Genomic DNA, 14,513 nt, shown 5'->3' on the forward strand with positions numbered 1-14,513 from the left:
GCGTCATCAATCCATCTGTCAAAAAACGTCGACCTCCATGAGTGAAAAATAGAAGTATTTAAGTAATTCTGAGTTTTTGCAAATCACAAATAGCAATTTTTTAGGTGATAAGAAAATTGCAACATATTTAGGTCAACGTGTTCATGAATCCTTTTAAACATAATGAGAGGACAGAGTCTTTGGTTAGAATACTGCCATCAATGACAATAAAACAACTACTTTAATTCAACTTTTAATATGCATATAAATCATGAACCAATATAATTAATAGTTCATGTGGAGGTTACTGCTCTCCGATTCTCTCCAGCTGAATCTTTTCACTTCTCCGTGGCTTTCGTTTCACTTGGCGATGTAGATTCTTGGACTCCGTGTGACTAACTCTTAAGCTGGAAATAAAAAACAGGAAAGTGGGTGAAGGAAATCAGGATATTTATAATTATTTAGATGATTAAAATTTGTGGGCAGCAATGATGCAGGGATAAAATGCTGGTGAGGACTGAGTTCCAGACCGCTGACCTTTGTTACATGTTTTCCTCCTCTCGCGCAACCTGCTTTCCTGTCTGACCACTATCAATCAAATATAGGCCACTAGGGCCAGGAAAAAAAACTTGGGTCTACTGAGTGTAAACTGTACAGAGTTAAAATCACACGAAAAGAACTACATTTGTCCTTTACCCTTTTATAATTAGAAATTAAAATATATATAAAAATATATTAATATATATAGATGTAAATATACATCTACAAATTTTTGTAAATTTGTAGATGTATATTTACATCTACAAATGTACCCTGTAGATGTACCCTGCTAACAATGTGAAGCTTAGCAGGGTACATCTACTGCATACAGTACCCTACAGATTTCTTTTCTTTTTGACTTTTCATTCTACACTTAAATGTTTCAGATCAACAAACACATTTTAAGATAAAAAAAAATAACATGACTAAATACAAAATCCAGTTTTCAACTGACTTCATCTAAGAGAAGAAAGCTACCCACTTCTACCTGGCCCATGTGAAAAAATAAATCATCCTTTTATAAGTTTGAATGGTGAATTAACAATTATTAAGCCTTTTATTTGGCTCTAATTCACTAACTACAACAAGGCAATTCCTCTTGCAGAAGCATGCAGTTTGAAGTAGACTCTACCCTCTCTAGGGCTGTTTTCACATAGGAGTTGGTGGGCACAGCTCACTACTTTTAAACCAGTTATTGTCTATATATTGCTCAAACATCTGTTGAGTAACAGTGTCCTGTGTGCTGCAGAGCTTTACTTTGCAGTCTTATTGTACACATTTGAAACCATATCAGAATGTCTCATATCAGAAACAACCTGATATGTCAGGGAACTGGTTTGTGTGCATCTGTATCTTTCTTTGATTACTGTCCCTATTTTAGTTGAATTAATCTATCCTAAGAAACGGACATCTACTATAGGCTTTTTAAAATAGCTGTAGTTAAGAAACTTACTTAAGAAACCTTCTCTCCGTTATCATAATTTTTTTTCCCCAAATTTATTTATGCTTTAACAAGAGGTACAGTGTAAAGACAATGCAATAGTTATACAGTTAACAGCGTACCTTTAAATACAAACATACTTGTGCTAGAACAAGCCCAATTATACCAACAGATACACCTACACAAAATACATAAAATGGATCAAGTCAGAGAAAACATACTGCGCTAGCGGACAGAAACATAAACATCATAAGATAAACAAATAAAATAAAAAGGACCAGACACAGTACTAAATATAGCCGTCATGATAATTTAATAAATTAAGAGACCTATATTTAATTTTGTATTGTGGGCTCTAAATATAAATCTTCTGATATTTTGAGTGATTTGCTCTTGGTGTCTAAGTTTAGTGAAAAGGATGTTGAAACTTTTTTCACTTCATTTAGGAGCGTTGCAGAGCCGATGGGCTGGCCTGATTCGGGCTGCACAATTTTGAGTCAGTGTGTTTTAGTTAGTGGTGCTCAAGAAGCTTCATTTATACATTGTTTAAGTGATGGTGAGGATCATTCCAAGGTCAAAGCTGCAATACTTAAGGCATATGAATTGGTCCCTGAGGTGCATAGACAGAAGTCGAGGAACTGAAAAATAGGTGGCAAAACTTATGTGGAGTTTCCAAGAGATTTGGGAGATTAATTATAATTGGTGGTGAAGTTCTCCGATCAAAACACTTCATGACCTCTGTAATTTAACGGTTCAAGAACAATTTAAGAATTTTGTTTCTGAACAAATTGCAGTGTATATTAATGAACAAAAGGTAAAGACTGCACTAGAAGCTGCAGTGTTGGCTGGTGATGATGTTTTGGGGACATGAATACAACATCATCCCCAAGACAACACTAGGGTATGAGCGATAAAGATACCGATTGGATGAGTGCTTCAAATGAGTGTTGAACACTTTCCGGACAAAATTTGTAATTATTGTCAGAAAAGGTCTTTGGAAGAAAGACTGTGCTGAAATCAAGAAACAAAAATGTATCTCAATTTAAACCAGCAGCACTTGCTGCATCATTTCTTTTAAATGTTCCAGACAAAATCACATAGATGCCATTAAAAGAAGAACTTGATTTGAGTTCAAGCCATTTCTTATGGGAGGACAAGTGTCTTTAGTAAGGAATGACATCAATGTGCCTGTTACAACCTTGAGAGATCCAGGTGCATATGTGGTGGAGGGGTTTGAGTGCCACAATGATCCTAGGAGCTCTGCTGTCTGGGGCTTCATGCCCCTGGTTGGGTCACCCAAGGCAGACAAGTCCTAGGTGAGGGGCCAGACATAGTGCAGCCCGAAGACCCCAATGACGAGAAACAACTTTGGACTTGGTGTTCCCTCACCCGGACGCGGGTCGCTGGGGCCCCATTCTGGAGCCAGGCCTGGAGGGGGGGCACGATGGCGAGCGCCTGGTGGCCGGGCTTTTACCCATGGGGCCCGGCCGGGCACAGCCCGAAGAGGACGCATAGGCCCCCCACCTCCAATGGGCCCACCACCCGTGAGAGGGGCCAAAGGAGACGGGTGCATTGTGTGATGGGTGGTGGTCGAAGGAGGGGACCCTGGCATTCCGATCCTCGGTTGCGGAGCTGGCTCTTGGGACATGGAATGTCACCTCTCTGGTGGGGTAGGAGCCGGAGCTAGTGTATGAGGCTGAGAGGTTCCGGCTAGAAATAGTCGGTCTCGCCTCGACGCATGGCTCTGGTTCTGGAACCAGTCTCCTTGAGAGGGGCTGGACATACTTCCACTCTGGAGTTGCCCAAGGTGAGAGGTGTCGGGCAGGATTGGGCATTCTTGTTGCTCCCCATCTCGGCGCATGTACGTTGGGGTTTACCTCGGTGAATGAAAGGATAGCCTCCCTCCGCCAACGGGTGGGGGGACGGGTCCTGACTGTCGTTTGTGCTTACGGGCCGAACGACAGCTCAGATTACCCACCCTTTTTGGAGTCCCTAGAGGGGGTACTGGAGAGTGCTCCACCTGAGGACTCCCTTGTTCTGCCGGGGGACTTCAACGCTCACGTGGGCAACGACAGTGAGGCCTGGAGGGGCGTGGTTGGGAGGAAAGCCCCCCCCAATCTGAACTAGAGTGGTGTTCTGTTGTTGGACTTCTGTGCTCATCATGGATTGTCCATAATGAACACCATGTTCAAGCATAAGGGTGTCCATATGTGCACTTGGCACCAGGACACCCTAGGCTGCAGTTCGATGATCAACTTTGTCGTCATTTCATTGGATCTATGGCCATATGTCTTGGACACTCGGGTGAAGAGAGGTGCGGAGCTGTCCACTGACCACTACCTGGTGGTGAGTTGGCTCCGCTGGTGGGGGAGGATGCCGGTCAGACCTGGCAGGCCCAAACGTGTTGTGAGGGTCTGCTGGGAACGTCTGGAGGAATCCCCTGTGAGACGGAGCTTTAACTCCCACCTCCGGCAGAACTTCGAACACGTCCCGGGGGATGTGGGTGACATGGAGTCTGAGTGGACCGTGTTCCGTGCCTCCATTGTCGAGGTGTCTCATCTGAGCTGTGGCCGTAAGGTTGTCGGTGCCTGTCGCGGCGGCAACCCTCAAACCCGCTGGTGGACACCTTCGGTGAGGGAAGCCGTCAGGCTGAAGAAGGAGTCCTATCGGGCCTCTTTGTCCTATGGGACTCCGGAAGCAGCTGATGGGTACCAGCGGGTGAAGCGGCATGCGGCCCAGGTGGTTGCTGAGGCAAAAACTCTGTTTGGAGAGGCCATGGAGAAAGACTTCCGTACGGCTTCGAGGCAATTCTGGTCCACCATCCGGCTTCTCAGGAGGGGGAAGCAGTGCAGCACCAACACTGTCTACAGTGGGGATGGTGTGCTGCTGACCTCAACTCGGGACGTTGAATACTTTGAAGACCTCCTCAATCCCACCGACATGCCTTCTATTGTGGAAGCTGAGCCTGGGGACTTTGGGTTGGGCTCTCCAATCTCTGGGGTCGAGGTCACTGAGGTGGTCAAAAAGCTCCTCGGTGGCAGGGCCCCGGGGGTGGATGAGATCTGCCCGGAGTTCCTTAAGGCTCTGGATGTTGTAGGGTTGTGTTGGCTAACGCGACTCTGCAATATCGCATGGACATCGGGGGCAGTTCCCCTGGATTGGCAGACTGGGGTGGTGGTCTTGCTCTTCATAAAGGGGGACCGGAGGGTGTGCTCCAATTATAGGGGGGTCACACTCTTAAGCCTCCGTGGCAATGTCTCTTCGGGGGTTCTGGAGAGGAGGGTGCGTCGGATTGTTGAACCTTGGATTCAGGAAGAGCAGTGTGGTTTTCGTCCTGGTTGTGGAACACTGGACCAGCTCATCTCAACCGGCCACACTGTTTGTTTTGTGTGTTAAACATCTTGGTTTGGAGTTTGTAGGAGTGAGCTGCCATATATGTTACCTTAGTTCTTTCCTGGTTTTTTAGTGAGGGAGGTAAGTTTTTGTCATTTTGTTTATTTATTTTCAGTTAGGTAAGTTGATTATTACTCAATTAGATTCTTTTGTTTATTGTTTTGGCACTAGCTCATTCTGAAGTTATATGCTCCTTTTTGTCATATCTAAATCAAAGATATATATATATATACATTAATAAATATCTCTGTAAAATGTTTAACTTTGTGTGTGTTGGCTGCTTGGGATGGGACGAGGGAGGGACCTTTCATGATCTGGCCACCCCTAGATGGGTCGTAACAGGTAACAAGCTGTATTATTTGCATAATAAACGGTTGCCTAACTTCACATGATGCTCCAAAATCAACCAGAATCTTGTGTCAAGCTTTTGTTAGAAATCTTACTTCAACTGTGATTGAACTAATGGTTGAATCCAGGAAGATGGCTGACTCCTGCTCTGATTCTGCCAGTGACTCAACCTGAGGAATAGAATAATACAACCAAATGTTATGACTGATACGTACACAGAATATTTTTGATTGTTATTTTGTTCATTTATTTATTTTAATCATGCATGAATGTTTGCAGTTCACATCCTGATAAAGGTAAAATCTATAACTTTGGTTTTATGAAAGTTACTGTTTCACAAACATTTACTGTTTTTTATTATAAAAGATGTAAATGTTGCTTTTTTCAACACGAGACAGTTATTAGAGTAAGACTAGAATTCAACAAAAGTCTCTGCATGTAGACACTTTTTCATAAAGTTGCAAAAACATACAAGGAAGTGCAAATTACAGAACAATTAAAGTTTCCTCTAAAATATAAAGTTTTCAAGAACAAAATTTCTTGTCAAGAATCAAAAATAAAACAAAAAAATCCTTTTTGTTGCTGTGAATGTGTTACAAAATACATTGTCATTCCCACAATGAAAATATACCTTCCAACTACAGTGCGCAACTTTTACAAAAATATGTTTTTTACACATTTGTTGAAAATGTCACTATTTCCTGACAGCAAGTGCTGTAAATCAAGCTCATATACATGCTGCTCACATACTTCCCTTTATTCTCTGCTACGCTACAGCTGGTTCATCACAGCGGAGCCCACCAAAAATGGGCACCCAATTTTTTAGCTAGCATGGCCACTTGATCGGTGGATAAAGTGTTTCCATGGAACAGTATGTTGTTTCTCGGCCATTAGCACATTGAGCAGCGTACACACAAGCATGACTGGCAGCTAGGGATCCTCTGATCAGGTTTTTTGCTGCCGATTCCAATTCCAATCACCCATGAGGGCCGATCGCTGCCAATCACCTGGATTAGTTGTTATTTTTTCACTTTTGGTATTAATGCTGCTATGCTATCTAGCAAAATTATCTGGCAATAAATTCAACCTAAATTAGACATAAAACATGCAAAGTATTTGCAGGTACAATACAGCAGTTATTCAGTCAAAAGGACAACTGAAAACCCAGCAATCAGTAAAACAATATTTAACAGTAAGGTTCTCGATACTCTATATTATACATGAGTCAACAAAATCTCACAACACTGCCTATATCAAATAATGTCAAGTAAAAGAGAAAAACATTAATTCAAAGTCAAATGCAGGTTGCATCAAAATAAACCATCCTAAGTCAGGATTGTCACAATAACAAATTTTGCTGAGCAATTGTCTCAAAAATTATTGCAATAAACGATAATATTGTTTGAAGACCTTTTTACACTAATTTAATGGAAATGACATAATAATACATGCGATTTCCTGTCAAAGATAGATACACTGTGGAGAGCACCGGAGTTGAGCCTTTTTTCATTCAGTGTCATCAACAGAAAGAGAAAAAGGCCAGAAGAGACGATAAAGGTGATAATTAAAATGACGTTGATAGTTTAAATTTATCGTACGATTAATTGATTTATCGTTTATCACTACAGGCCTAAACCTGACTTACAAATTCAAAACTTCCTGACAGCATGGCTAGCTGTTCTGTACTAGTTCTGATTGGCTGTTTCTGACCGAAGTGAGTAATTCTGCAGAACACGGAGAGAAGAGTTATTGAAGATGGTAATGGCTGTTGGCAGGAAAGAATTCGGTCAAGTGTGTCATTTTCTTCAGATTTCCTTGATTGGATATAACATTAGCGTTGGTCTTGGTTTTGATGTGCAGAAAGGAAGGAAGTTAGCAAATTCATTGCAGGTCCTGCTAGAGTAGAATTCAGATGCTGTAGACATATGAAGGTTTGTTAATTTCTGAGCAGTGGCAAACAAGACATAAACATTATTAATGTTCTTGTTAATGATTTTAGAAAAGAATGATTATGCTGAATTCTTCAGTTGTAAGTTTTGGAGTGCCAAGTTTCCATAACTCTGTAACAGCATACCTTGAAAGACTAAATCAGCTTAATAGCCAGGCATCACTATGTAGAAACAGTTCATTGCTCAAATTTAATTTACATGCTAGTCAGAATTTGTCATATGTGTGTGTTGTTGAAACCACATTTGTTATCTTCCAGGGAAATCCCATGCTCAGTCATATTTGTTCAAAAATACTTCATTATGAGGTTATTAAAAATTAACCGAGAAGAAACTGGCACTGCTTAATATCAATTTACAGTCTTTAGACCAGCAGTTTCCAAAATTCCGATGTCATGACCAGCCCAAACAATATTAGCTTCTGGCCAGGTCCTCGCTTTGCAAATCCACAAACAATGCTTCAAAATCTGTAAAGAAACCTTTACTTTCAGAATGTCTTTTTTTTCACTTTTATTCACTATTCATTAATTAAATTTTATTTTTTTGCGTAAGCGTTGCCTTATACTGTCTGATTTTAGTTGGTCATGAGTTTTTAGGGTTTTCTCTACAAAAGAGCTGTTGGAAGGCTTCTTTTGTCTTTTTCTTGTTAGAACCTTTTACATTTTGCGTTCACTACACTAGTTTGAGGAGCACAGAGAGATGAGCATGGCAAGTAATATTTCAAGAAATTATTTTAACCTATTTTTTTATAATGTTTGAAAGAATTGTTTGTTTTTATAATAAAAATGTTTGATTAAAAACATCTATTAGATTTATTATGTTTTGCATATTTTTTCTCATCTGCCCTCCACTTTTTGAATCTCACTGGTGGCCCTGAGGGGGCTGCAGCCTCCACTTTGAAAATCGCTATTATGGACATACTTGGTGAAAGCAGACACTTTTTCCTCTGTTCCCTTCCTGCCCACGCCTCCCCTGCTTGCTCTGTTTTTGTCTTGTCTTTTTCTCTATTTTGGAGCCTTTCTTTGCACATCCTCCAAATCTACAAATTATGGATCTGGTCAACTGGTCTCTCAATGCAATTGATCAAATTTTCTCAACGAGAAGACAGGGCTCAGGAGAGCCCTCTTGTCCTGTGGGGACACACTCGGCAGGATACACCCTGGACTTATTCATCACAACAGGATTTCTGCTGTTTGGAGCTTGTAGATACCTGGCTTAACAACAAATTTGTGATGGACTTGGCTGAACTAGTGAACACTCAAACTGTTGGTGTGGACAGAGACGCAAGATGGATCCGAGTCTTCCTGAGACTCGCAGCCCTGCTCCAAAACTCAGCAACGGAATCGAATCGATCTGGGATATGTTGCTAGTTTCAGCTCAGTGGAACGGCCAAACTAATTTGGATAAATGGGAACTGAGATGTACCAGAGAGACTTTAGGGAAGGTTGAAATTTATAATCTACCAGACTAAAGACATTCTGTATCTGAATTGGCTTTTCCCATGTTGCCTTGGAAGGGGTGAATATTTCCAATCTCCTTGAAGATATCTAAACAAAACGCTCCTTCCCACCTCAACCCCTCCTGTTATCCATGCAGCTGTGAAGCTGAGTGCTCCCAAGGACATGCCTTGATAACAACATCTTATCAGACTTCTGCCAGGAGGCTAAGCAACATGGTATCATGGCCCCGTGATGTCACTGCCTTCCATCATGCCTTTGCTTTGTCTGAATGTTGCTATGTGCCCTAATGTGTCCTTTGTTAGAAACTGCAGAGTACTCACTTTTAACCCAGAGACTCTTGTTTATTACTCACTCTTTAGCTGTACTCACTATTTAGATGCCGAGAGACTCCTATTATTGCAACCCAGAAAATTAATTAGAACAAACTTAGAATCCAGAAAAAATTCTTCCAGAACAGGAACATTTAGTTTTTATTATTACTTAGAAATTGTGCAGTATTCATTACTTTCACATATTTAGAGCATACTTTGAAAGTCCAGAGGATATTATTATTATGATATTATTTAGCAATCCAGAACAGGGATTAGAACTTGGAACCCAGAAAAACTATATTAGCAACTACTTTTTAGACTCCTATTCTCGCAAACCAGAAAAGGAATAAGACCAGAGGACACTTACTTATACTTACCTAGCAGCCCTGAATAGGAGTATCTAGTTTATTTACTTTGGATCAACATTATTACCTTTTTCTTCTTTTGCTCGTTCCTTTGGTTTGTTATTTTGCTTGTATTTCCTTTTAATTCCTGTAAAGTACTTTGTATTGCCTTGTTGCTGTAAATGTGCTACATACATAAAATTACCTTTACCTTTAGTTTTAATACACAATGGATCTAATGGGAGGGATGACATACAATGATGTTTGAATTATGGGTATAATGCTAGTGTTGTTACCTCCAAATGGGAAGCTTGCTGGCAATGTTTGATCAGTTCCATGGCCGCGCCGAGTCTGCTTTTGATTAACTCCATGGACCCTTTTTGAGCATCTGTGATCTGGCTGACCTGACACCTGAGTAGAGAGTGTTTGGCCTTGATGGACTTCAAATTTTCCAGGATTCCAGTCACATTTTCCTGCACAGAAAATCATTAGCCCAACTTTAATTTTAAAGTGTTAATCTCCACCCTACTATATTGCAGTGAGTGACTATTTGAAAGCACTCACTGTTTTCCATCATTCAGATTGTTATGAAACAGATCATCTGTGAATAGATTTATCTCCTCCATCTCCTCCCGGAGTTACCATTGCCGCCTGAAGAAATGCACCACTCTCGACCAAAAACAACCAGTCACAGCCAGAAGGAGGATCTTAGCGATATCAGCCAAACTCATGTACTCACTGCTAAATGTGGTAATGGTAGAGAAACAACTTACTATTACAGGAAAAGCGTTTACCTGCCGTCATTGGTGGCCAATGGTGTCATTGATGGAATGCTCAGGCTATACTAGCTCATAACCTAGCTCATATGATCAGCTGTACCAGGCTAGCATATCCTGAGAATTCACAAGAAGCTATGCTAGTGCTAATGTAACAGAGAGTAGACGGGAAAGAGGATGAGCAGCGCCACACAAGACTGTGATTGATAGTGCTAAGATCCTGGCTCTGATAGCTTGTTTCAAGGTAGCACTGGGGGAAGGCAGAGGAGCTTAATTTTTTCACAGATTATCTGCCTCTTACCATAATGTCACAACATAGAAATATGTACAATAAATATGTAAAAAAAAAATTGCTATTAAAGTTATACACTACAGCTCTAACAAATTGTAATTGCTATGGGGCATTGGCCTAAGTTATAAACCAAACAGAGCGTAGAGCCAGTGGCCTCGTGTAATTTTTGAATAGGAGGGAAAATATGATGAGCTGAACCTTTAAATGACCTGCTTCAAATTGCCGTACAAGTTGCAGTTTTGTGTACATTACAGGGGATGTTCAAAAACCTCAATTAATACTGTCGTCTATGTTCCTGTTTCCCAACAAATCTGACAATAACTGAGGAAAATGTATATAGAGCCAGCTTAAAGCACATACATATTGTCTTATAAACAACAGATACTGGGAGAAAGATTCTGTGAGTTATCACCTTAGCAAAGCTTACACTCTCTGAAGCACCATTGATGAAATCCAGCTTCAGTCGCCTTTCAATGTACTCCAGGTCTGCCTCTGACTTCAAAAACTGAAATGACATGAATACAAAAAAAAAGCTTTTTCTCTCAAAAGATAAATGGCATAAAAGGCACCAAAGTGGAGCTGTGGAGTCTTCTTGACAATGACCAATTTATTATCCAAGCATGTACCTTTCAAGGTTTCTCCAAGAAAACTTGCTAAACTCAGTGGTTATTATTAGAACTTATGTTAAATCCAAATTCAGTTATTCAATAATTTGATTATTGTCTAAAGATATGGTGTAATTCTGCTCACATTTAGAAATGACCCAAGCCATAAATAGGTCATTTGATTCATTGGTTTCAGCATAGATAAATTAAAAGATTATAAATTGTTTAATATTTAAATTTAAGATTTTAAGGAGCTGGCAAGTTTTACACGTTTTGTAAATGTTCAAAGTACAATCTTCATAGTTAGATTGTTTTGTTACCATAGCAACAATCTAATCCTTTCTGTTTAATTTTTGAGTTTTAGCTGTTCTTTAATGCATCTTAGTAAACTACAATTATAATAGATTGTTTGGTCAATTAAACTAGCCCCCCCTCTCCCAGATTTCACTAAATTCATGGTGAAATGCTGCTGGTGGTGTTGATGTTTGGGGCAAGAGGGGCCCCTAAATCAGATTCTTGCATGATGAACTAGATCCACTCATAGCCCATCTCTGCTGCTGAATGTAGACGGACAAATAGGAAATAGAATTTATGTGGCTTTATTAGCTCTTTTTTCATGTCTATTGAGTTTTTAATAAGTGCCAATTATATATTATTATTAATATTTAAAGGTCTGGTTTAGGTCATTTAATTAGCTCTACAGCATTAAGAAAATAAAAAGTATGGTGTTTTATTATTAGAGAATTTATTTCTTTTTTTTACAGTGCCAGTAATGCCAGAATCAATAGTAGATAATAAAGACTTTGTGCTATTGTCATTTAGTGATGTTAGTTGTGTTACCATCCCCACTACAGGCAGTAGTAGACCCGAAAAGATACATCTAATGAGCAGATTTAGAAGTAGGCTACACAGAAAGCTACAGAATTTGTTAAAAACTGTGAACTGCGCTGAAGTAAATAAAAGAGACAATTTTGAATACAAGTTGAGAGTGAAACGCTTTCTTTTAATTTAAGATATATCACATATTTCAAAAGAAAATAAAGACGGTGCCCTGCGACAGACTGGCGACCTGTCCAGGGTGAACCCCGCCTCTCGCCCGGGACGCAGCTGGAGATAGACACCAGCGACCCTCCCGACCCCATTAGGGAAGAAGGGTGTAAAGCAGGGGTGTCAAACTGCAGTCCTCAAGGGCCGCTGTCCTGCAACTTTTAGATGTGCCTCTGCTGCACCACACCTGAATAGAATTAGGTCATTAGCAAGGTTGTGGAGAACTGGTCTACAGGAGGAGGAGGTAATTAAGCCATTTCATTCCAGTGTTTTGTACCTGTGGCACATCTAAAAACTGCAGGACACCGGCCCTTGAGGACTGGAGCTTGACACCCCTGGTGTAAAGAAAATGGATGGATGGATGGAAATAAAGACGGGAGACCGCGGGTAATATAGTAAATAGCGCCCCCTTCACTTCTAAAGTGCTGCTGCTTCTTTTCCTTTCAGCTTTTTCACATTTTCCCCATATAAAATTGTATATGTCCTGATATAATTCTTATTTTATCAGTACAAACGTCAAAAGTACCGAGACTCTCAATTCTTCCCCTGCTACTGTTTTAGCAACCTAAAACAGTAGCAGTTTTTTAATAGTTTATCCAAATGAGAAAAGCTTGTTGAAACCCCGAAACAAAGTGTCCGCATATCAGGACCATGAATATTTCTAAGTTTCTCTCGATCTTTCTCAAACAGAATACCAGTGATAATACCACGAAATACTTTGTTTTCGCCAAGATTTTTTCCTTTAACTAACAACATTTTAGCAAATGTCAATTTACACAACTCTATTTGTTGTTGTTTTGTTATATTTGATCAAATTCTATTACTTAGAATTGTCGCAAATTTCTCCCCACCTAGTTTTTTTTAGTTCTCTGCACACCGTTATAAGGCTTTGATTCATGTTCTCATCTTTCCTGAATTTAAGTATGACCTTAAATTCGTTCTTTATCACGTTCCTTCTGTTTTCATCATCTGAACTACACTCCGAAGGCTTCTCTTGCTGCTTTTAAAACCATGCTCTTTGTCGTCTATAAAAGCTTTCGCCTTACCTGTGCCTCTTCCTACCAGATTCCTGTCGTCAAAGTCCATGTCATCATAATCATTTACCTGAATTATCATCCGTTTGGTGGGTTTATGCATCACCAAATCCAAAACGATACAGATCAAAAAGTTCACATTTTCAAAGATTTCCCGCGTTCTACAACTTCCGCCCCATAAGGTCAAGTTTTTTTTTAAGTTTATCCAAATGAGAAAAGCTTGTTGAAACCCGAAAGAAAGTGGAAACTCAGAAAAGACTAAAGAACAGAATGAAACTATTTTAAACAGTACCATACTCTCAAGCTTGTCAACTGTCTGCTCCATGTTGTTGTTGCTGCTGCTGCTGTTGTTGTTGTTCCTCTTCGTAATTTTTTTTATTGGCTGTTGGGGAAAAAGCGTTAAAAAAAAGCATTACCGCCGCCTGTTGGTATGGAGTGTAGTTCACGCCATATCATAGTGTGCTTCACCCTCTATGTACTTCACAATCGAAAAACAAGCATTTTGTTTTTCAACTAAAATTCTAATTAAAGATGCTTGTTTATGGTTGTAATGTGACAAAATATCGAAAATCTCAATGGGTATGAACACATTTGCAATACACTGTAAGCTGAAGGACGCTTAATAAAACAACACTCTCAGATGCAAGTTTGAGTTAAAAAAAAAGTGATTATACAGAGAAAAAGCAGTTACAGCAAACACTCCAAAGATCTGAATTTCTATTCCAGCAACCACAATCTTCAAAACCTCCTTTTTCCATCTGTGTTCTAAGTTTTTGTATGAGCAGGTACACATGGTTATAATGGGAGATTACGTAGAAAATTTTAATATGAACAAAAATAGAGTTTCTATCCAGGAAGGAGCTCCACTGTGTTGCAGTCATATATGGACTTTATTCATATAGTCCATATTTGAATAAAGTCATATATGACTTTATAATATTACTTTGTAATATTTCCTTCCATCTCCTGTCACACTTGTTGTGGGAAGCTCCTCAGTCCAAGACTCGCCCACTTGTATAACCTCAACCAGTGCCGGGCAAATGCCTCTTTGCACCTTCTGCTTCCTGTGAACTCAAGCAGCTGCATCCAAATAATCTGAAGGACAAGTTCTGCCTCCAGGTTAGAGGCAGAACTGTCCGATATGGAAAGGTATTTCCATATCGGACAGAGAGCTCAGTTTCTTTTCAGTTTCTTTGTGCTGGATAAACTTATAGTGATTTGGGCTTCATAACGGAAATCAAGATTTCATCACACAAAACAAACACACATGCACTAAAACTATTTATTTGTATCATCTCAATACTATGGAAACACTTTTCTGTCACTTTGATGGGAAAAAATTATTATTTTTTTATTTCATAAATTATGATGTAGTTTCTTATTATTATGACTTAGTTATCCTAATGACATACTGTCTAATAATTATGACGTGGCATTTCACTATGAGATATTGTCTATTAATTATGACTTAGCTATCTCATAATGGGCCACTGGCATA

At 39.8% G+C, this 14,513-nt stretch overlaps 1 protein-coding gene across 4 annotated transcripts; it reads right to left on the reverse strand.

The window, feature by feature from the left end:
- Positions 1 to 216: 216 nt before the first annotated feature.
- Positions 217 to 13,580, reverse strand: ska2 (spindle and kinetochore associated complex subunit 2). 4 transcript variants are annotated; one of them, XM_044141559.1, is made up of 5 exons: positions 13,308 to 13,580; positions 10,757 to 10,834; positions 9,558 to 9,734; positions 5,296 to 5,370; positions 217 to 386 (listed from the first exon to the last, which is right to left on the reverse strand). In XM_044141559.1, exons 1-5 carry the CDS (start codon positions 13,338 to 13,340, stop codon positions 375 to 377), a joined length of 375 nt encoding a protein of 124 aa, XP_043997494.1. In that variant the 5' UTR covers positions 13,341 to 13,580; the 3' UTR covers positions 217 to 374. The 4 variants fall into 4 exon arrangements, with proteins under 4 accessions (XP_043997494.1, XP_043997493.1, XP_043997492.1 ...); XM_044141558.1 differs by having other exon boundaries at positions 10,742 to 10,834; positions 13,308 to 13,415; XM_044141557.1 differs by having other exon boundaries at positions 13,086 to 13,346.
- Between the last annotated feature and the right edge of the window lie 933 nt (positions 13,581 to 14,513).

Source organism: Gambusia affinis, linkage group LG15 (genome assembly GCF_019740435.1).
Source record: "Gambusia affinis linkage group LG15, SWU_Gaff_1.0, whole genome shotgun sequence".
NCBI lineage: Eukaryota > Metazoa > Chordata > Actinopteri > Cyprinodontiformes > Poeciliidae > Gambusia > Gambusia affinis.

What these genes read in the sequence shown, in the direction of transcription:
- ska2 (XM_044141557.1), bottom strand. Translation starts at nt 13,340, where the DNA reads ATGGAGCAGACAGTTGACAAGCTTGAGAGTATGGTACTGTTTAAAATA. An exon ending in CCAAACGGATGATAATTCAG is followed by an intron (nt 10,835 to 13,085) that starts GTAAATGATTAT and finishes ATGTCATTTCAG; the next exon opens with TTTTTGAAGTCAGAGGCAGA. An exon ending in AGCAAGCTTCCCATTTGGAG is followed by an intron (nt 5,371 to 9,557) that starts GTAACAACACTA and finishes TCTATTCCTCAG; the next exon opens with GTTGAGTCACTGGCAGAATC.